This window comes from Sparus aurata, chromosome 18, assembly GCF_900880675.1.
Source record: "Sparus aurata chromosome 18, fSpaAur1.1, whole genome shotgun sequence".
Taxonomy (NCBI): Eukaryota; Metazoa; Chordata; class Actinopteri; order Spariformes; family Sparidae; genus Sparus; species Sparus aurata.
This window is the reverse complement of record NC_044204.1, coordinates 29,565,869-29,586,515: the sequence shown is the minus strand read 5'-3', so window position 1 is coordinate 29,586,515 and position 20,647 is coordinate 29,565,869. Positions and strand designations below refer to the sequence as shown.

Genomic DNA, 20,647 nt, shown 5'->3' with positions numbered 1-20,647 from the left:
ACGCACAGGAGCGCCCCCTGGCGTCTGTGGCAGGTGTTGTATGATATTACATGGAAAAGTTTATCCACAAGAGACACTGGCAACAATTTATAAATGAGTCTTGATACGTCCACGAAACAAGAAGGTTCAGTTAAACAAATAGAGTACTTTCATGATGTAAAATATTCTACATCAGTCTTCTCAGATTCAGAGTTTTCCAAAATAAAAGCAAGATAGGTTTTAAATAACACAGTGTTTAAACAACAAAGTAAACCTGCTTTTCAGATGGCTTTGAAGAGCAGTGATGGTGTAAAAAGAAAAAGGTAAAATCTTACCGGTTTGAATTTGCTGAAGAATCTGCAGAGCTAGAGATTGAGGAAAATTTGTCAGTCGCCAAACTTCTTCCAACGAGAGAATAAAGTATTTTCTCAGGGCTCAGTGTTGTCTATTTTGCTCCGAACACTGCATCCTCTGTGCTGGTTTGTCTCACATGCTTTAGCCAGAGGGCCTCTCATCTATTTTACATGGTAAACAGGAAGTAACACTGCATGTAGGGTTCAGTTTCAATGGCCTGGATATTGTGTTATTTAACACTCAAAGCACAAAGTAAAGCGTCTCCTCAGTATTAATCATTCATGTGACATCAATTGTGTTATGGAATGTATTGAGATGGAACTTGATAACGCAAATATCCAAACAAATAAAGCACAACAATGGACAATTAGGTAGAGAAAAATAAAAGTTCTTTACTCACAAGAAGTTTCGTCATTCGCTCAAAATCAATTTATCTCAGTGAGAAGATTTTCTTTGCTTTCCAAGAGTAAGAGTCCGGTGCTCCATCTATAACAGTGTTATTGTCCAAAGTGGGTCAGAAATACTGTATAACAGTTGGAGTCATGGAAACACACCCGTAGGGTCTAAGTGTTCAGATGTTCACCGCAGCCCTGTGAATCCCAGCAACAACTTCAGGATAATGTCAGAGTACAGCAGTCTGGGCCAGCAGTGTGTGCAGGTGAGGTCCAGGAAGCCTTGAAGAGTGATGACCTGAGGCCGGACCCCCAAGTGTTGCTCCAGTCTTCTGAAAATGTTCCTGTTGTCTGCTGAGTCCTGGAGCTGGGACGAGTCCTGGACTGATAGTCGAGTATCTTTGATACTCTGACCCGGACAGAGACAGAACAGTACAAACACAAAATCAATGGTGAGTCCAGAGTCTGTTGGGGACGTGTGCAAAAGTTTTCCAGTGGCCATGTCACCATTATGTCCAAGAAAAATTTGACAAAGTCCAAAAATAGTTTCTTATTTCAGATGTTCAGATTTGAGAAGTTTTAAAAATAAAGATACAATTAAAAACTAGAACAATAAAACCTACATTCAATGACGTTATGCAAGTTAAATGGGAATTATATGATGGAGCCCCCTTTGGTTGCAAATTGTGGTTTGTGAGCACTGCATTTTGAGATGTTTCTGGGATGGAGTCGCTGTTTTTTTTCCCCACTTTCTAGAAGTGGCTCCACTAAAGGGGGATTCGAGGGAGCAGCAATGCGATGTCTGGTGCCTGAATGGGAGGTTTAAGGGGGTTTACAGTTTATAGTTATACTCCTGAGTTAATTTCACCCAGATGAACCTGAACAACTGAACTCATGCATGGATTGATTTATCCGTTAGGAGGCCACGGCACAAAGGACGTGTTGTGGAGCTTTATCTCCAAAAAAGAAGGGGCCATTTACTTAGAAACCCTGATCCACTTCCCATGTTTACGGGAGTTTTTGCACCATCTGATACTGATATAGAAAAAAGGACAAGCTAAAGTCGGTGCTTCTGACTCCAACGTCCTTCTTACAGGAGCAGGTATTGAAATTGATTGAGTTAACGACAAATCCTTTAATAGTTAAAACTTCTGAACAGTGAGGCTGTATGCTTGGTGGTCTCTGTGGAGCCTCTGCGTTGCGTTTGGAGTCGTTAGCCACTCGTGCTCCCCGTTAGCGGTGCCTAGCGGGAGAAGCACTGAGACGAGGCTCTAGAGAACGAGCATAAAATTCACTTCCTTTGGATTGTTTTCTTTTTTTGGGGGGGGGGGGGGGGAAACCGGAAGGACAGAGAATCCTTCACAAACAAACACATCCACAGTCCAGCGGCTTTAAATAACTCCAACACATCGTCCACGTTCTCCTGAGAGACGGGGAAGGTCTCGTTTTTCTTGTCACTACAATCCGCTCACATGTGGTCAATAAGAAGTTATTCATGCGCGTACATTTACTGCAAATTGTTACGTAGAGCCCCTTTAAAGAGAATATGCTGGGGTTTGTGCACACTTAAAGAAATGCTGTAACTGTGGGCTGAAAATCTAAAAATGCACAGCTGGAAATCAGATGTTGACTGATAGTTACAGCCCTGATTTGTCCACAGAGATTTGATCGATATCTTGGAGTCAGCTGTCTTACTCTTAAGCATATCAAACTCTCACACACTTCTGGCTTTTAAAGTTCAGGATTTCTGGTCTACGTACATATTAAAAAGCTGAACCTGTAGGCGTGAACTAAGGGAAGCTACTGACAGTGGGCTCTGTGGATCATATGAGACATTTAACTTGCTCTGGAAATGTTTTTTGAAATGTCATTCTCCAGGCTTTTTGTTCACCACGAATGGATTTCCACTCCTGCGTCTCGGGTGATGGCAGAAGTCTGCTGAAAATCTCAAAACCTCAGCAGAGGAAACCCAAACTGTCTCCATGGCAGGACGGGATTAGTGGTCATTACATTTGCTTTGAGTGTGTGATTTGGGTTTGTCGGTTTGCGTGCTGACAGGCCGACCACATGAGCCCAGTCCAGTAGTGTTACTGGAATCACTGGAGAGCAGCATCGCCATTTTTCCCCTGACCTTGGCACTACGACAGTGCGACACATCAATCCACTTCTGTTGAACAGCGGCTACTTTGCTCTTCCTCTTGTTCGAGGCTCTCTTCTTTCTGATTGGAGGGCTTTGTGCTGGCGGTGACGTTAATCACAGTGGAAGGAGGAGGCACCTCATCGTCGTGACCTCTGGACGGAGAAGAAATGAATGTAAACAACTGAGCAGTGATGGAGGAGAAACTGGGTAATCAAGCAGCGCTGCGCCTCAGGGGGATCTCGACGTGGACAGAAGTGTCTGTGAAGGAGCCTCTGATTGTTCGGCTGTGGACGAAGGTACTGAAGGTCATCGGCGGGAAACAGGGGAACCTGCTCCGAGCATCTCGGAGAATAAAAGGCTGAGAAAACCCCAAGAAGCAGCGGAGCAATGAGGAGAATGGAGGAAGCTGCTGCTGAGCCAATCAGGACCTGTCAAAAAAGGATTTCTTCTTTTACTCTTTAATCAAACAGGAAGTCAGTAATTGAACAAAAGAGGCTTAAAAAAGAAGCTCCTCACTCTTCTCTTGGGCTTCTTCGAAATTTCCCCCGGGCTCAGTGACAGTTATAACATTTCCTTTAAACATCGCTGCAAAATCACCAATCGATAAAAAACTATTTATACAAGCTTAATAACGTCGTTGGCTCTCCGGTTTATCTCTGGGTCTTACTCACTTCAGAGCCTCGAGCTGTCAGAGGCAAACACTCTTTATTGACTCTGCCACGGCTGTAACAAGGCACACAGAGCGGCTCCAGCTCGCCAGTCGTGCTCCTGAGTTTATAATACCTGTACACACAACCACGCTCAGCACAAACACAAAAGTTCTAGCACATATCCGGTGATTCGTCACCCATCCTGGGAGGCAGTGGCCACGCTGCGAGACAAACTTCCTCTGCAGGTTTCAGTTGATCCTTATACTTCAGTTCTTTGCCTCTCATAGACTCATCACCAGCTTGTAGCTTCTCCTGACAAGCTTCCTTTCGTCCAGCAGAGGTAAGGAAGTGTTGGGAAAGGTCTCTGGGAATCCCCCTCATCCCGCATCAGGTGTGACGCAGGAGAGGATCCCAACCTGACTGCTGACCAGTGGACCAATGAAGTCGAGACTCTCAGGTCCCCCCCCACCTGGCCCACCTCGAGTCACACCGTGGTGTGTCACAGTCCCTCCAGGGGAAACCCGCTTGTTTTGGTTCTGGCTTCTCATGCAGGGAGCCGAGGAGGAGGAGGAGGGAATTAAAATGCATGAATGAAACCCTTGTTAAAGAGCGTGTCTCCAACAAGGACACTCTGTGTGTGTGTGTGTGTGTGTGTGTGTGTGTGAGCTTGTCTGCAGGTTGGAAAAACATCTTTAGTACGACAACCAGTATTGTTTTCAGCTCTCTCAGGTTCTGACCCGACTGACGAGGAGCTGTGAATAAAAAACTTTTCCTAGAAATGAGTCGGATGAGACGACACACTTGTAATATAATGTTTGACCACCTTGTGGTAGTGTGGAGCCATAAATGATCCCAAGATGTGTGTGTGTGTGTGTGAGTGTGTGTGCATGCGTGTGTGTGTATGCGTGTGTGTGTGTGTGTAGGAGTCATTATCAATAGCTTATGGACTGTTGTAGTGTATAAACTGTTAACAGAAGTGCTTATAAATTTTTTTTATAATTTAACCAAAGCCCATCGATGCTTTTACACACAGTTATACAGTCTGATTAATGCTGATAAGCACCATATAAGTACTACTAAGGCCCTCATTATCTATCAACTAACACTTATCACAAGCCTGTTAGTATAAAATGCTACTGGGACTTATTTTTAACCAGGTTTTTTTTACTTACTTGCTCACTAACGAGCGAGAAACACTTTGTTTTTTCCACAGTTTGCTGTAGACTCTGCTTACCTTCCGGTCTGTACACGAGAACAAAACAGACGTGACGTCACACACAGAGAAGCTAATTTAGATTTGTTTGAGAAAGAAGCAAAAGAACATTACTGAGTGTTTGCAGAAGATTTATGACAGCAGCAAACCAGACACGCAGAAGAATCGCAGGCACACACACACAAACCTCTTGTGTCGATCGTAGACATGAACGTTTCCAACCACAAAAAGATTTTTGGTCATAGCCAGCGTTTATAGAGATGATATAAGATGATTGTCAGGTGCAGTACTTGTCACATGTCACAGTAGAGATACGTCTGGCTCATCTACCTCAACACAAACAAGGGTGTGTGTCCAATCAGTGTGTGTCCTATTTCCCAACATCCTGCCGTCTTTCTTTAAACTCTTGGAGATAATTGTTCCCATTAAAAGTCTCAATGAGAGTCATTGAGAAACACTGAAACACTGAAACCAGGTGCTTCAAGCTGATTTGAATGTCAGAATTAAATGTCAGAATTTTGACACTCAATTTAGCAAAAAAAAAAAAGGTTTCCTGAAGGTTTCAACGTTATCTTGCTTGTTATGTATGTTTATTGCCGGTGATTAATGAATAACTCGGGGGACTAAAGGAGGAGGGCGTGGAGGTTCTTCTAATCGAGGAATAAAGTGAAGAGAAGCTCGGCAGCAGACTCACAGCTCAGACAGCTTCACGTCAACGATCGGTTCTCACAAAGAAACAGCTTGAGGTTCAGATTTGACCGTCTCAAGGACACGACCGGGGTATGTTTGAGTTTTTCACTCAGCCACACATGAATCATAAGGTTAATAATTACTGTTACTTGTGTCAAGGGCGAAGGCAGTCTAAAAGATTTGTGTTTCTCTATGTGTCACATTTCAGCTGATGAAAACTTGACCGGCATCCAAAGTTCTGCGTTTTTTGTCCGCTGTCATGAACTCCACCAGAAGCCTGTTTTCTCTAATCACCTGTCTGTGTGTGCTGCTGTCAGTGTGTGTCCCGGGTTCAAGTAAGATTTCAGACTAATCAATTAAGTTCACAGCACTTGACATAGTACATAGGTGGTATAGTGGCAGCACTTTAACTGTGTTTTTCTTGTCCTTACCTTGTGGAAATTATTTCCTCTTGTGGAAATAGGTGAAATATCGATTTTATTTTATTTATCGGTACATTCCACGGTGACAACACACAAAGGCATCTTTACTTGTGGAATTCAAGCAACAAATTAAGAACAATGATTGAAAACAGAACAGAAAAGAGACATTCTAAAAGAGGGAGAAGAAGAAGAAACGGGAACTATATGTGCTTTTAAAACTCGGTGTTCACTGAACTGAAAGAAACTGAAAAACAACTGATTGACGACGTGGAACTCATTTCATAATTTTCACGGTACTGGAGCTTGACTCTTCTTCTACCTGTGTGTTTGTTTCCAGGTGCGTCTGCCAGCTCCAGCCTGTGGGGTAAGAAGATAACCATCAGAGATCATAAGTGTGTGTGGCAGCTACAACCGGGCACTGTAGTACCAGCCCTCGAGGAACTGAGTGTATGTGTGCTTTTATACATCACTACCATCACAGTGTCGTGGACAGGTTTTGTCTACAAGGCACCAGGGAAAAGTCAGATAGAGCTCGGACTTGAGGGCACAGATGAACATCTGGATGTTTGGCTGTTTGAAAAAAGTCATCGCTTGGTGAGAAAACTGAACCTGAGCCAGTGGCACTCTGTCTGCCTCACCTGGTCTGGTCAAGCCCAGAGGCTGCGGGTCTACATAAATGGATCCGTCCATTACAATGCCACTGTGGATCGCCCACAGCTCGCCCATGGTGGCACCCTCACTCTGGGGGTGTCTCATTTTGTAAACTCTGGTATAGTGCAGACAGAGTCTGGGAAGAATCTGATTGGTCAGATCGGTCGGTTCAGGGTGTGGAACAGAGAGTGGAGCGCCGAGGAGCTGAGCGGGCCGAGCTGTGCGGATGGAGACGTGTTGAGCTGGGACATGAAGCAGTGGAAACACAACTGCCGCCCTCCAGAGCCTGACCACACCTTACAATGCGGTAAATACAGTATGACCTATTCTAATGCATTTCACTGAACTGAAAAAACAACAATTACTCACAAGGTTTCCTCGCCTGGTCACATAAAAAGCAATCAGCTGGAGGTGAGAGTTGAATGAGCGGGCTGTTCAGTAACTACAGTTTAAGGTCAAAGAAAAGGCAAACCACATCATAAACCTGTAGTCCTCTGGAAATATTTTAAAGCAGTCTTTGCTTTTTTTGTTTTGTGTGTTTTCTTCAGCATGGTCACTCTACAAAATCACAATGTGGACGGTCATACGTCACACTACAACGCCTGAGAATTGTTCAGCGTCCCTGGAGGAAGTCACGAGAAGCTGGGTATGACAAATACATGAACGATGGAATGGAGTCTTTTTTTCTTTTGCCTGTCAAAAAATAACCTGTGTTTATCTTTCGCTGCCGTCTCTTATCAGCTGGAGAGTGTTTTCCCTCGCAGCATCTCCGTCCATCACATCGTTGTCTCGTCACCAAGGTAACGCAACTTCTGTTAAAGCAAAAGCAACCCCCTCAGTAGGAAAGGATGGAGGAAGTGTTCAAATCCCTGACTTACAGGTCACATCATTCCTTTTTTAAACAGCACATCTACAGAGCTTTGAAGAAAAGGTTCAGAATAAAAGTATCTCTCCTTAAAAACATTATTAAGATTGTGAATCTGTCGTTTAAAAAAATGTGTTGGGTCTAAACAGCAAGGATTGTGAGCCAGTAGTGTCACAGCGTTGGTATCACATGGGATCTGTGTTTTGTCAGTGGTTGCCAGTTTGTGGGGGGAAAAAGTGAAAATGGCTGAATTCCACAGTATGCTGGGGGAAGTCAGCCATTTTCACTTTCAGCTGCCCTTATGTTAGCCAGCTAGCTTTAGCAATGTTAGACTTAACGTTTGCAACTAACTGGCAACCACATGATGGGGGCAGATCAGAATCAGTAATCAGAAAATGCCTTTATTAGTTCCGCAAATGGGGAAATGTGTGCGTCACCGCCGCCAACCAACAGTTCAATATAACAATAAACAATGATATAGTAAATAATAAACGATAGTGAGCAAAAGAGCTAGAGCAATGATTCGAAAAACAGCAGTGTTGTGACGTAAATGCTAACATTAACAGGCTAGCATTAGCAGCATTAGCAGCGTTAGCGTTACACTCAAAAATCAACTTTTCTTACTACTTTTATTATTACTGATGCATTGATGTGAAAGTAAGATTTCGTTGTTGAAGGACATCGAGGTGGAACAGATGTGAACAATTGTATATACTGTTGCATAATTTTATCTACAGCAGCATCTTCTCACGCACAGCACTTGTGTCAATATACTTCGGCCACCACTTCAAGCTGGTTTCTCGTTATGATGAAAAGCTGTGTGTGTGTGTGTGTGTGTGTGTTTGTGTGACTGACGGAGGTGATTGGTGAATTATCAGTCTAGTCATATACTGCGACCATATTCCTGGGCGACATCCCCGTCTGTAAATTCTGTTATCTGTGTTCCCTTATAGCCCTGCCTGCCACGGGGTTAATAATTCTGCCGCTCCGCATGTGCAGCAACCTCAGGTACACGACTATCAGCCCTCAGTTTGATTTTCCACAGAAGGAAGCAGCAATATCCTCAAAGACCAGCTAATTACAGAACAGATGAAAGGCTCTTTTTCATTAGTTGAATGTTATTTTCCCAGGAGTAAGTGAAGTCATATAACCTTTAAATAACGATTTGATAAACTTCTTTTTTCAGAAATCGCAGGCATTATTAAACTCCTCCTGTGCCAAATGGTGAGATGAATTTACCAAAGATATTCTTGACAGCTGGGTACAATTTTTTTATTGACCCACTGCATTGTGATTAATCCCCAGTTTCTGGTCTGACATCTACGTGAAAGTGGATCCCGCTGCCAGCGTTGAAGAGGTGCAATCTGACATCGCTGCGTTACTGAATCCGTCCTTCTCTGACAACTTCCTCAACCTGACATCTGACCCTGATAGCATCAGCGTACTCCCTGTAGGTACGTATTCTCCGCACAGCTCACGTCAGTCCTCTCACACACGCCTGTGAAAATGCACTCGCTGTTGTGTTGTAGTGGATACCTGCACCAGTCAAAGATTAACCAAACATAGATTTTTATGACCATTTTTATTGTCACGAAAAAAGGATGTATGTCTGTGTCACATGAAGTTGACCTTTTTTATCAAAGGGTGTATTTGCGCACATAATTATATTTGTTTAGTTCTTGTGTTTTATGGACACACAGCCGACTCTGGATCACAACTGGAATTAAACGTATGCTGCATAGATACACTTGTGAAGACAGGAAAAGAGATACCGCACGGCTGCAGAGATACGTAGAGTGAGAGGACAGAAAATGTTAGACATGATGTTATTTCTAACTCTTAATTTCCTTTTTCCAAATTCTTTTTTCAGAGTCATTCCCTGCAGGGACGGAGCCAACACCAACCGTCAGCACTGGTGTAACTACGCCAGGTGAGCATGAAAGAAAGGATTAAACGATGTTCGTGGTGTATCTGTAATGGCAGCAGCAGTGACTCAATCTTTATAATCAGGTGAAGACAATCTCTTTGAGTTGTCGTATTTTCTTGTAAACTGTGTTTTTTTTTCTGATTCACAGAAGCAGGTCCAACTCAAAGTCAGGCGTCGTCACCTCCTAACATATCGACCACCGGCGAGCCTTTGGATCTAAACAAGACTGCCTGTGAGTTCACTATCATGTCAGATGAGTCAATGTGTTTGTGCCTCCGCTTCAAATGCAAATATTTTTCACCAAAGGCAGCAGTGAAACAGAACAAAGGCATACTATGCAGGTTTTGTCGGTTGCTATTTGTAAATGCATCGTTTCAAATCGTCCCCTCCCGCCTGGCTCAGCAGTCGAGACGGAGAGAGACAGTGAGAGCAGCGGAGGTAACTCATTAGGAAGCAGCTTTTAATGAGAACAAAGCAGCGAATCAAAGAAAATCATATTTTTTTATCTGTATCACTGCCATTATTTTCTGAAGCACAAGAAAGTACAACCCTCCAGATGATGGGTGAATGCAGCCAAAGTGCAAGTTTCATTCTGCCTGCTGTTTGCACTCTGCTCTACCTGTGTGTGTGTGTGTGTGTGTGTGTGTGTGTGTGTGTACGTGTGTATGGAGCTCAGCCCCACCCTCAGTCAAACAGACACACAGGCATGCAGCTCTTTATAACAGATGAAGAGAGCAGGACAGAGATGCAGACCTCATGTTGTTATTGGTTGGGGCTGGCACACGTCTACCTAAAGGTTGACAGAACACACGGAAATACCAAGAAAAAAAGAGAAAGTCCCTTCAAATACTGACACCACTGTCCACCTCTAGTGGGTCATAAGTGTTGATTGAGACGAATTCCTTTCTTATGAATCTATAATTTTCCCATTCCAAAATGTCTTTGTCATCTCTGATTCAGTGATGGATCTGGAACATTAACCATCTTGTCTCCATCAACATTTAACCGACATGGAGTTTACCGTCTGTGTTGCCCTTTCTTGCATATCGCCCGTGTGTTTGCATAAAAAACTATTTTCATAACTGCACAATGATAATTATAGCGCCTCGCTGTCTGCCCTTCAACAAAAGGTCTGTGAGGACAAACGTTATTCATAAGTTTGGTTTTTAGAGGTGTTCAGTTTTAGGAAGTGATCATCACAGCACTGTGTGAGATCATCGCTCACTGCAGGCACCTGCAGCGACTCATTTAGATTTCTGATCATTTCTGTGTCCGTCCTCTGTGTGACTTTTACAGTCATTGGCGTACAGAATGAACAGCATTGAGAACATTACCATGGAGGGAGGCTGTGGACAGCAAGCACAGCTTAGACACTATTTTGTCCCTCTGTTCCTAAAATCTTCAATTGTCTCAATAGTGATAAGACACACATGCTAACACGCACTGCCTTACTATCTGTGTTTTCATTCCTGCAGATGGACCCAGTGTATTCTTCCGAGTAAATATGAACTTGAGTATGAGCGGCAGTCCGACAAAACCCAAGGATATTATTGAGAACTGGGTAAGAGGCTCAAATGACTGCACTCGAAAGCTTTCTCGACTGAAATAACGTGAACGGTGACTTACTGGAATGAAAAACCTTGAGCAAAAAGTAAATAAGGTGCCATCATTTCCACACATACTGTACAGCATACATCAAGAGATAAGAGAGCTGCCCGAACCACTCGAGCCGCTTCAAGACACTGATTGTTACGTTTCTTTCTGCAAAAACATCTTTTGCTCGCACAACTTTTTCTGTGAAAGGAACAAAGTCACACACTGAAAATGCCTGAAATCTGTTGCAAACTTCACCACCTTTACAGAATGTAAGAAAGCTGATTGTTGAGTTCCGTCCCCAGGCTGTCGAGTGCTGGTGATTTGGGTTGGCACCAACTCAAAGTGTCAGTATTTGAACAATCTGAGGACTGAGACTCAACAATCCACTATCTTTCTCCAGAAACCTACACTTGTTGCTTAAAAAGAGCTTCCCTATCCTGGATAATTCGGTAACAAATCCGCAGTAATCATGTCTAATTTTCAGTAATCTTTTTAAATATGTGCTTTATCGTATCCGGCTGAACTCAGTTTTACCTTCCTTTTATCTCCCTGGTTTAATCTCTTAATTTTCATAATAGCCCTTCCATGGATCGGTGTTGCAAATTAGCATCTGCTGTAAACACGAAGACACTTGCATCAGACAGCTGTTATCAACTCGTCAATGTTTACTGTATCTGTTCTTATCGAATCAACCATATTTAATAAAAACAAAATTAATAAATTTTCTCTGGGCCGAAGGTGAGACAACAGCTGGAGGTGAACAACACCATGGCGGTGCTGAACGTCGTCATAATGAGGAAATATGACAGGTGGGTATCATTAAATCAATTCAAGGCTTTTTTAATATTTGTCTTATTTACAACAAACTTGGCTGAGTTATCATCCATCTGTTTAATTACAAAGGTACAGGGAGGAGTACAAGGCACACGTGGTGAGCATGCATTTTAAAAGCAAGACAATTAGGATCAAAATGCAAAACAAATGATAATTTTGTAATTTGATTAGATATTTGGGATACAACGTCTGTTTGTTTCCTTTCTTTTAGATTTTCCCGGACCAACAAAAACAGTAGGTGACTAAACAAAGAAAAGAATAACAAAGCTAGCTGCACAGACTGTTTTGATTTGTATTGGTGGTTCAATATGTTGTTGTTGTTACAAGTGACTGCGCGTTTCCTCCGTAGATATTACTGCAACTTCCACGTCCAGGAGTACAAAATGAGCAATGTGACGGAAATCCAAACTCTGATCAACGCTGCCTTGACATCAAACCATGAAAATGACTCCATTGCTGTTCAACCTACGGATTTGGTGATCAAGCACATAGGTACGTTCTCCTGACACAAATGAAAAAGAAAGGTGTAGATATATGAATTACGTTTTGAGGACATGTCTCCTTCTCAGAGCCAGAAAACTGTTTAGAGGAAACTACTCCGACGATCTACGGAGAGTTCATTTGGCCTGAGACATTCCCGCAAGAAATCCAAGAAATGGGATGCGTGAAACCACTAACAGAGAAAGCCTACAGGCTTTGGTGAGACATTAACTTCCATTCACCCATATATATATATTTGAGCAGGATAATGAGGATTGAATTGTCAGGCTGCAGAATTACGATCTAAACACATAGCAATAATCAGTCAAAACAGTGAGTAAACAAAAGGATTTAGTGTTTTACAGACTGACATCACACAGCCTCATATAACATAATGTCTGTCGTATTATAATAAAGCGTATATTGGTTTACAGTTGAGATTAAGTGCACTAATATTGATGGGTTTATTCACACCACCTTTCTAGTCATCCTCTAGAAAAAAAAACAACAGGTAAAAAGTGGGGATTTTCTTTGCATATCGCTGTATTTACTGGTGGGATCTTGTTTATCTCTGTCTGTCTTAACAATGTGTTTACACAGAGAGAGCTCGACAAGACGTGAAAATTCCCTCAATTACAATGTCCTGTTCCAACAGATCCTCCCACTCTGCACACAAGCCCTGATCACACACGTAACGCTGAGGGAGCGCTGCCAGCCTGCAGCTCAGGCAACAACAACAAAAAAAAAAAAAAATCAATTTCCTACAAGTGAATTATTATTAGAGCGATGAAGGGCTTCGATCTCCCTGCCTTCACCTCTGCCAAATTTAATATGAATATCAGCCAAGGGACTAAATAAAATGGGTAATGAGTTTTATGGTCTCTTAGCGAAGCACTGCCTCGAGGCTTATTAAGACCAACACACGATCGTCGAGAACACGCAGGTTTTATTTTTTATCACCCTTTGTCAGAGGAGGAGGCCACAGATAAAACGTCAACCAACCAGAAGAAGAGGATTTCTGAATACATGTGTTGTGTTTCTGATGCTTCTGATTCTCTTCCCTCTTCAGTAAGTTGGACATTAAGACTGACACGGCCATCTGGATTCATCCTAATATGACAAGCTGCCACCCGACCAAGACCATACCGGGCCTCAGAAATATCACCGTCACTATTGGTGAGACACGCACACGAGCTGGCTAATTTGCATTTGCCTGTGGTATCTTTTTAAAGGTGAAATGCATGGCCTGCACTGACCAAAACAAATGTGCATGTCATAGCTTGAGGTTGCGGTTTTGTTATTTCCTGTTTTATTTTGAAGTTCTATCCTCACATGCCATATATAGATAAATGTAAATCCCCCGTATATCCAAATATATCCTCCGTTTTACAAGAATTTACAATGTCAAAACAAAGAGCAAGGACTATTTTTAGCGCATTCTGGTCTATAATATGTTAAATTGTTACCTGGCACCTGTATTTTATGTTTTCTTTTGCATAAATACAGACATTCCCACTATAAATTGAAGTACCAGAATGCAGGTAATGAAGTGTTTGATGCGGACTCTTATTTAATCTCAATAATTATAGATATAAATCCCCTCGACCTGTGCCATCGACCTAAATTGTTCCTTTTTTTTTCATCCTTTTCATCTGAATAAATCCATAATGTGAAGAAAAGCTTTAATTGGTTGTGACTGACTTCCAGGTAACGCGGCTGAGGTTGTGGACATGATCCGGGACCTTGTAGAGGCTCAGTTAGGCAGCAACGAGGAGCTCTCCGCCTCCGATCTGGATACGGTGGTTTACAAGCTCGACGAAGTGGTTAAAGTCAGCATCATCACGCCGGACGTCGGTGCTGACATCGTCGACATCGTTGCCGATATCCTGCAATCCAAAACGTACATGACTCCGGTGGCTAACAGGTAAGTGGCGTCCGGTAAATCTCAGTGCACATAAACCCAGAATGAACATGATGTTTCTTCTAAATCGTAAATGTTTGTTCATTGATAATCCGTCTTTTGTTTTGGGAAAAAGCATCCTCAATATGACGGAGGAAATGGGGAACAACATGGATTTCCAAGACGAATCTGTCAACGTAACGGCACCATCTTTGGCCGTCTCAATGATCAACGTGAATCCAGATGACTTCAAGGGCCTCACTTTCGGTGTGTCCTCCATTTCTTCAAACCTGAACCCACAGGTGAGGCAGTATGAACGCTATGACATGCGGTTAAAGAGGTCAGCAATAGTGAGATATCCACGAGCAGAAGAAAAGAAGCCCTCTTTAAAACTTTTACTCGACTCCAGCTGACTGCTAGAGGACGATTCCTGTTGAGTTAAGGTCGCTGACCGTCCGGGAAATGCAGGGAACAATTTTAACAGACGTGGACTCGAGCAGTAACGGCACATTAAGCTTTAACTTGAAGAAGAACCTCGATGCTGACCCATTCGCACACACTCAATCATCAGGAGCTGTGTGGGGTTCAGAATTTCGACATATAAACCGGAAGAGCAGATGATCAACCCGCTGACCTTTTTGGCCCGTGGATGACTCACTCACAGTTCAGATCATTTTTAATATAAACCTTTTTCCCTGAAGGCCTGTCTGGGATTTGAACCCGTAATCTTTTTCTCTGCTGGAGAAAGAATCATATCCGTAGACCAACACGACTCCCGGATGTGTCATCTTGGATTGTTTGTTTGTTTTCCCTCAGATTTTTCTCGACCAGAACTTTGTGAGTGATCCGTCTCCCGACACCGTTGCGACTATCTCTTTGCCCTCTGCGCTCCACGACCATCTCCTCCCCGGCCGAAGCAACACGACTCGTGTCCAGTTTAGCTTTTTTGGAACACAAGAACTTTTTCAGGTAATTTCTCATCTCTTTCTTATCTTTTTTTCTCTCCGTTGTTGTTGCTGCTGTTTTCTCTTTAAATGAATAGTAGAGTTTGGGATGTTGGATGACTATGAAGTTACAGCCAGGAGCTAATTAGCGTAGCTTAGCATTAAGACCGTAATCACGGTCCGAAGGTAACAAAAACTGCCTACAAGCAGCTAACAGATTTTATTTTGAATGTTTAATCCGAGAAAAAACAAAACGTAACAAAGACACTGAGGTTTTTTGGAGGAACTATTTCTTGACCAGGTGTGGTGACACCTTGGGGTCACGTCACTTTGAGCTTTCGCAGGGATACACAGGAAAATTGTTGGTTTTGTGATGATTTAAGAACATTTTGAACAGAGTTGAGGGTCGTTGTTTCGCTCTGTTTACAATCTTAAGTTAAGCTAAGCTAACTGGCTGCTGGCTTTAGCTCCATATCCACCACTCAGACGCGAGAAAGGTATCAATCATCTTCGCATTTATAAATTCCTTTAGACACAACAACAAAACTAATGTGGCGCCAGTTACACATGAAATGTATTAAAAATGCGACAATTTTGCTTTCAAAATGTGGTTAGCCTTTTTTTCCACATGCGGATCAGGTAAAAATTTGTTTCTTCACCTGTGAATTCAACATTTTTCTCATATATGACAATAAAATGACGTCACATTTCAGTTTTCTTTTCTTGGATGAATGAAAATGCCCAGAGGAAATGTCCCTTGTGGATCAGAATTTTCTACATGTGCAGACGTGACAGCTGGTTTATCTTTTCTCAACAGGACCCGCTCACAACTAATGCAACATACAGCAGCTGGACATTGAATTCCTACATCGTGTCTGCCAGCATCAATAACAGCCAAGTCAGCAACCTAAAGGACCCGGTGGTGGTGACCCTCCAACATCAGAAACCCAAACAAGTGAGAAATTAACATAATGAAGTGTGTCGCATTTGACTCTAAAACAATCATCACTTCCCTGATCTTTTATTAATTTTTTGTGTGTGTGTTTGCTACAGCCGGAAGACAAGGTTTATTGTATGTTTTGGGATTTCCAGAGAAACGGTGAGTTCATCATCATTTATTGTATTATGTATAATAAATCAAGCAAGTGGTGGCTATGTTGACAGCTTTTAATCAAATGTGTGTGTGTGTGTGTGTGTTTGCCAGGCGGGAAGGGTGGTTGGAACAGCAGAGGTTGTGTTACCAGCAGTATTTCTCCTAATCGTACCAGCTGTCTCTGTGATCACCTCACACATTTCGCTGTGCTCCTGGTGAGTCGTTCGTCAGCTGCTCATAAATGAAACCCGGGAACAAACAACTCCCACCGGCAGCGACACACTGTCTGTGCAATCTTGGCCGGTTGCCGAGCGCTTGCATTCATCTCTGCCAGTTACCCAAGATGCTGATGTGTCACATATACAATATGTGAGCACATCATTATTTTTTTTCACAGATGAAGATTTTGAACAGCTTGCAGAGCTGCTTGCCCTCAATGTCATCTTCGGCGCTACCACTAGGGGGCGCTTTAAATGTGTTTCATGTTTAAAGTATACATTGCTCTGTTTTTATGTTGTTTTTCAGGATGTTTCCAGAACACCCATCAGTCCAGATGACAGTCAGATCCTGACAGTGATCTCTTATCTCGGTTGTGGTATTTCCTCCATCTTCCTGGGCATCACGCTTCTCACCTATCTTGTTTTTGAGTGAGTCCCTTGTAGAACCACCAGTAACATACTTACAACATAGTCGATTGTCTAAATTGAATCTCTGGCTTGTCATTTATCTTTCTGATCCTGATTGTTGTTGTTTTTGGACACTATAGGAAGCTGCGTCGAGACTACCCATCCAAGATACTCATCAACCTGTCTGCCTCCCTGCTGGGGTTGTGCATGCTCTTCCTTCTCGACTCCTGGCTCTCGTCCTTCTCCAACTACGGGCTGTGCATAGCCACCGCTGCAACGCTGCACTACTTCCTGCTCGCCTCGTTCACCTGGATGGGCCTGGAGGCCGTCAACATGTACCTCGCACTCGTCAAGGTCTTCAACATCTACGTTCCCTCCTACATCCTCAAGTTCTGTGCCGTGGGATGGGGTAAGACGGAACTTTGTGCGCTCCTCTCTTATCCTCGGCTTTGGTTGGCTGATTGGGTTCAAGGATGGATTTGATTGGTTGGGGTTGAGTTGGTGGCACGTCATTTTACAGATCTGGAATTTTTTACTTTTATCACCCAATAATCTGGATTTTTTTTGATGATTGAAGGTTATAGAAGAAATGTAACTGAAAGAAAAACTACTTTTACAAATCTAAACATTATCCTGCCCTTTTTTGCTATTGTATTCTTGCCCTTAGACAAATTTCACATTTATGCACATTCAACTGACCCACTATAGCTTGAAAGCTCTCCAGATTGTGCTTGCAATTGATTTGAAAGTCATTAAGTGGAAGTGTTCTGATAGAAAATGTTGTTTTTTTAATCTATAATTAGTAATAAATTGCATAGGTCTCCTCAGGAAACTTATTGGAGATTACTAGAAAATGAAAGCCGCTCAGGGAGGTTGTAACCAAGATATAAACCCTGGATTGTTGCAAGAATAAATATTGGTAATGTATGTTTCTGCAAACTGCGGCTACAGAAGATCTAATAAGATTAATAATAAATGATGCAATTTTTTTTTTTATTACAGGTGTTCCACTTGTTATAGTCAGCCTGGTACTGGCCATAGATAAAGATGTGTATGGCAGCCTTTCCCCTGAGGATGCTGCGGTGGCGCTTGAGTCCGATCAGCCATTGTAAGTCTGAGCAGTGAGTGAGTCACTTCTATCTCGGGAGCATTATGTCCAAATCATGTCATATAAATTGTGAATTTAGCTTGTGCCTGATAAAACTGAGAACACTGCAGTAAACAAAAACACACAGGCAACAAGTTCAACACTCAGCTGTGTCTTTTAGACAAATAAAAAATGTCATTGAGGACGTTTATCATAAATCCCAGTGTGTCTTACATGATGACCAACCCTCTCTCTCTCCCTCCAGCTGCTGGCTGCAGAATGACATCTACTTCTACGTGACGGTGGTGGCATTTGTTCTCCTGATCCTGTTGTGCAACATCTCTGTGTTCATCGTGGTTCTGGTCCAGATCAGACAGATGAGGGTCAACAAGCGCTCAGCAAACAGCCGCAGCTCTCTGCATGACCTGAGGGCGGTGGCCAGTCTCACCGTCCTGTTGGGTCTGACGTGGGCACTGGCTTTTTTTTCCTTCGGGCCGGCCAGACTGGCCCTGCTGTACCTGTTCTCCATCTTCAACTCTTTGCAGGGTAAATATGAGCTGTAGATGGTGTTGTACCGCATTAGTCACAGAAGGGTGAGTCATTTTTTAACACATCTGTCACTCAGTCATGATGTCGGCATGTGTTGACATCAGCAGACTACCGCGCTATTTTTTACAATTTATCTGCTTGGTTTCAAAATGATTTCATCACCATTGTGGGAGAGTTTTCTCGACTTTTTAAAAGACATGTAAGGATGAGGTTTTATTTTTTGAGAAGTTATACGCATGTGGAGAAGCTGGCACTTTAATGAGTTCGGCTCAAGGTAATACATTAATGTCGAACTAGGAAATAACACGAAGCACTGATAGAAATGAAAAGCAAAACATTTCAACAGACAGGATGACAGATGTGTGTGTCTCTGCTCTTCTGTCCCAGGGTTCTTTGTGTTTTTGTTCCACTGTCTGATGAAGGAAAATGTGAGGAAGCAGTGGAGACTCCACCTGTGCTGTGGACGTTTCAGGCCCAAAGACTGCTCGGGTACAAGTCATTTAGCAAAGCAATGCATGCGGATGTGGAACATATTGAAGAATAACGTCCGAATCGTTAATGACGCCTTGTTTTGTTTTTTTCCGTTTTCAGACTGGAGCCGCACTGTGACAGCGGGCGGTGCCGGCAAAAAGAACATTCTTGTAAACTCTGACTCAGTCGCCTCTAACAGCACCTCCACAGTCAGGAAGGTGTCGGACTCCTCTACCGGATCAGCACCAAAGCACCACCAGGGGGCATGAGTGGGCCTCTGGATGTGTCTCTCTGGACAGCTCTCCCCTCTCAGGGTCCATTGCTCAGTCACAAACACTGATAGCTGAAAATAGAACAGATCCGTGTCTGTTATGGGCAGGGAAACATCACATAAGCTACATTTTAAGGGACTCTCCTGAACCTTGCATTAAAATCAGCCCTGTAAAGTGCACACTGAGCTGACAGTCAGCTCAAAGCACAGTAGAGGAGTGTGTTTTTAAAAATGCCTGTTGCACTTATTTAAAAGGCCAAAAGTTTTCGATCTAGTTCGTCCTCAAGCTCAACAAGACTGATTTAACTGTTATTTTGAATGACTCGTGCTTACAAAAAGATGAAGGTGAAGGAAGCATTTATAGTATTGTTCCATTTCTGAAAGGACTGTTTTCAAGTACAGCACATGAGAAACTTTAACTGTTCATGATGTTCCCTCCGAAGATAATTTTAGGGTATCCTTAATTTAAGTGATGATAAAGATATTCATGTAAGTTCTGTCGAAACAATTTTGCGCGATTTTAATATTTATCGAATCTCAGCAGTGCTTTGATCTTAAACATGTTCAACCACATCGCCAGAATAAAAACTTTCTGCAAACCATGAGTATTCTGTGATTCACGCTCGTTGTCTGACAAACACTCGGTTACGATCCGGAAAAAGATTTTGTTTTGGCATCAAATGTCTCAAATGTCGCTTGAGATGTCCCAGTGTCCCCTTAAAGATGTCACTTGGTGTCATGCTTAAAAATGTTGAAACTCTTGTAACATGTACTGTAATATGAAAGTGATATGACACATTTTGAGCAACTGTCAATATGTGCGACACAAGATTTCAACCCAACGAGAGCACCGTTGACTTTTCTTGACGAGTTCCTGTCGTGTTTAAAATGAATGTTTATTGTCTCCTCGTGGCACCTTGTATAAAATATTGTAGCAGAAAGATAGTAATGTAGCGGACTTGACAGACATAATTCACCATAACATGGGTAGTTTCTCCCAACTCTCCGTTGTCCAATTTACTGTTGGACGACGGAGAGCTGGGAGGGAGTAGGAGTGTAAGCAGTTTTCCCACTGTTGTAGTTTTTTCGTGTTAATAAATGGGTGAGAAACACAGTCAAAGAAAGAAGTTGTTCGCCTCCTGTTTTTCCACAACTTCTACATTGGTGATCCAGATCATGGTAAATTTATGTCTGTCCAGTCCGCTACAGTAACATCGATGCAAAAATCTACACAATGAGCAAAGTATTGTATTTTTATAACAGCGCGGTGATTTTCTCATGATACTTAAGTTTCCTTATCCTTTTCATTTGCAAAGATTAAATTGCCACATGGGACAAATCAACCTCACCAAGGAGGTTTTGTCTTCACCCATGTCTGTCTGTTGTTTGTTTGTTTGTTTTGGTCGGCTGGTTGGTTTGTTGACAGGATTACACAAAACCTGCTGAAGGGATTTCCATGATATTTGGGTGGAGGATGGGTCTCAGCCCAGAATCGACCCCCCATCATCTTCTG

General features: G+C 42.7%; 1 protein-coding gene across 2 annotated transcripts; it reads left to right on the top strand.

Annotated features, from left to right (window-relative positions):
* The first annotated feature begins 5,425 nt into the window (after positions 1–5,425).
* On the top strand, positions 5,426–19,728 carry adgrg4a (adhesion G protein-coupled receptor G4a). 2 transcript variants are annotated; one of them, XM_030395545.1, is made up of 29 exons: positions 5,426–5,508; positions 5,627–5,753; positions 6,178–6,798; positions 7,040–7,137; positions 7,233–7,291; positions 8,310–8,364; positions 8,543–8,580; positions 8,662–8,810; positions 9,227–9,286; positions 9,435–9,515; positions 10,759–10,844; positions 11,618–11,688; positions 11,783–11,810; positions 11,925–11,947; positions 12,063–12,205; positions 12,283–12,412; positions 13,263–13,369; positions 13,901–14,117; positions 14,230–14,395; positions 14,910–15,062; positions 15,855–15,992; positions 16,091–16,136; positions 16,242–16,345; positions 16,656–16,777; positions 16,897–17,165; positions 17,759–17,864; positions 18,109–18,389; positions 18,780–18,881; positions 18,984–19,728. In XM_030395545.1, the coding sequence occupies exons 2-29, from the start codon at positions 5,678–5,680 to the stop codon at positions 19,130–19,132; spliced, it is 3,678 nt and encodes a 1,225-aa protein (XP_030251405.1). In that variant the 5' UTR covers positions 5,426–5,508; positions 5,627–5,677; the 3' UTR covers positions 19,133–19,728. The 2 variants fall into 2 exon arrangements, with proteins under 2 accessions (XP_030251405.1, XP_030251404.1); XM_030395544.1 differs by having other exon boundaries at positions 9,432–9,515.
* Positions 19,729–20,647: the final 919 nt, after the last annotated feature.

Bases quoted from the DNA above. Each gene is read 5' to 3' on its own strand.
- adgrg4a (XM_030395544.1), top strand. From the start codon at position 5,678: ATGAACTCCACCAGAAGCCTGTTTTCTCTAATCACCTGTCTGTGTGTG. The intron at 12,413-13,262 runs GTGAGACATTAA...TTCCCTCTTCAG, and splicing joins GAGAAAGCCTACAGGCTTTG to TAAGTTGGACATTAAGACTG. The intron at 13,370-13,900 runs GTGAGACACGCA...ACTGACTTCCAG, and splicing joins AAATATCACCGTCACTATTG to GTAACGCGGCTGAGGTTGTG.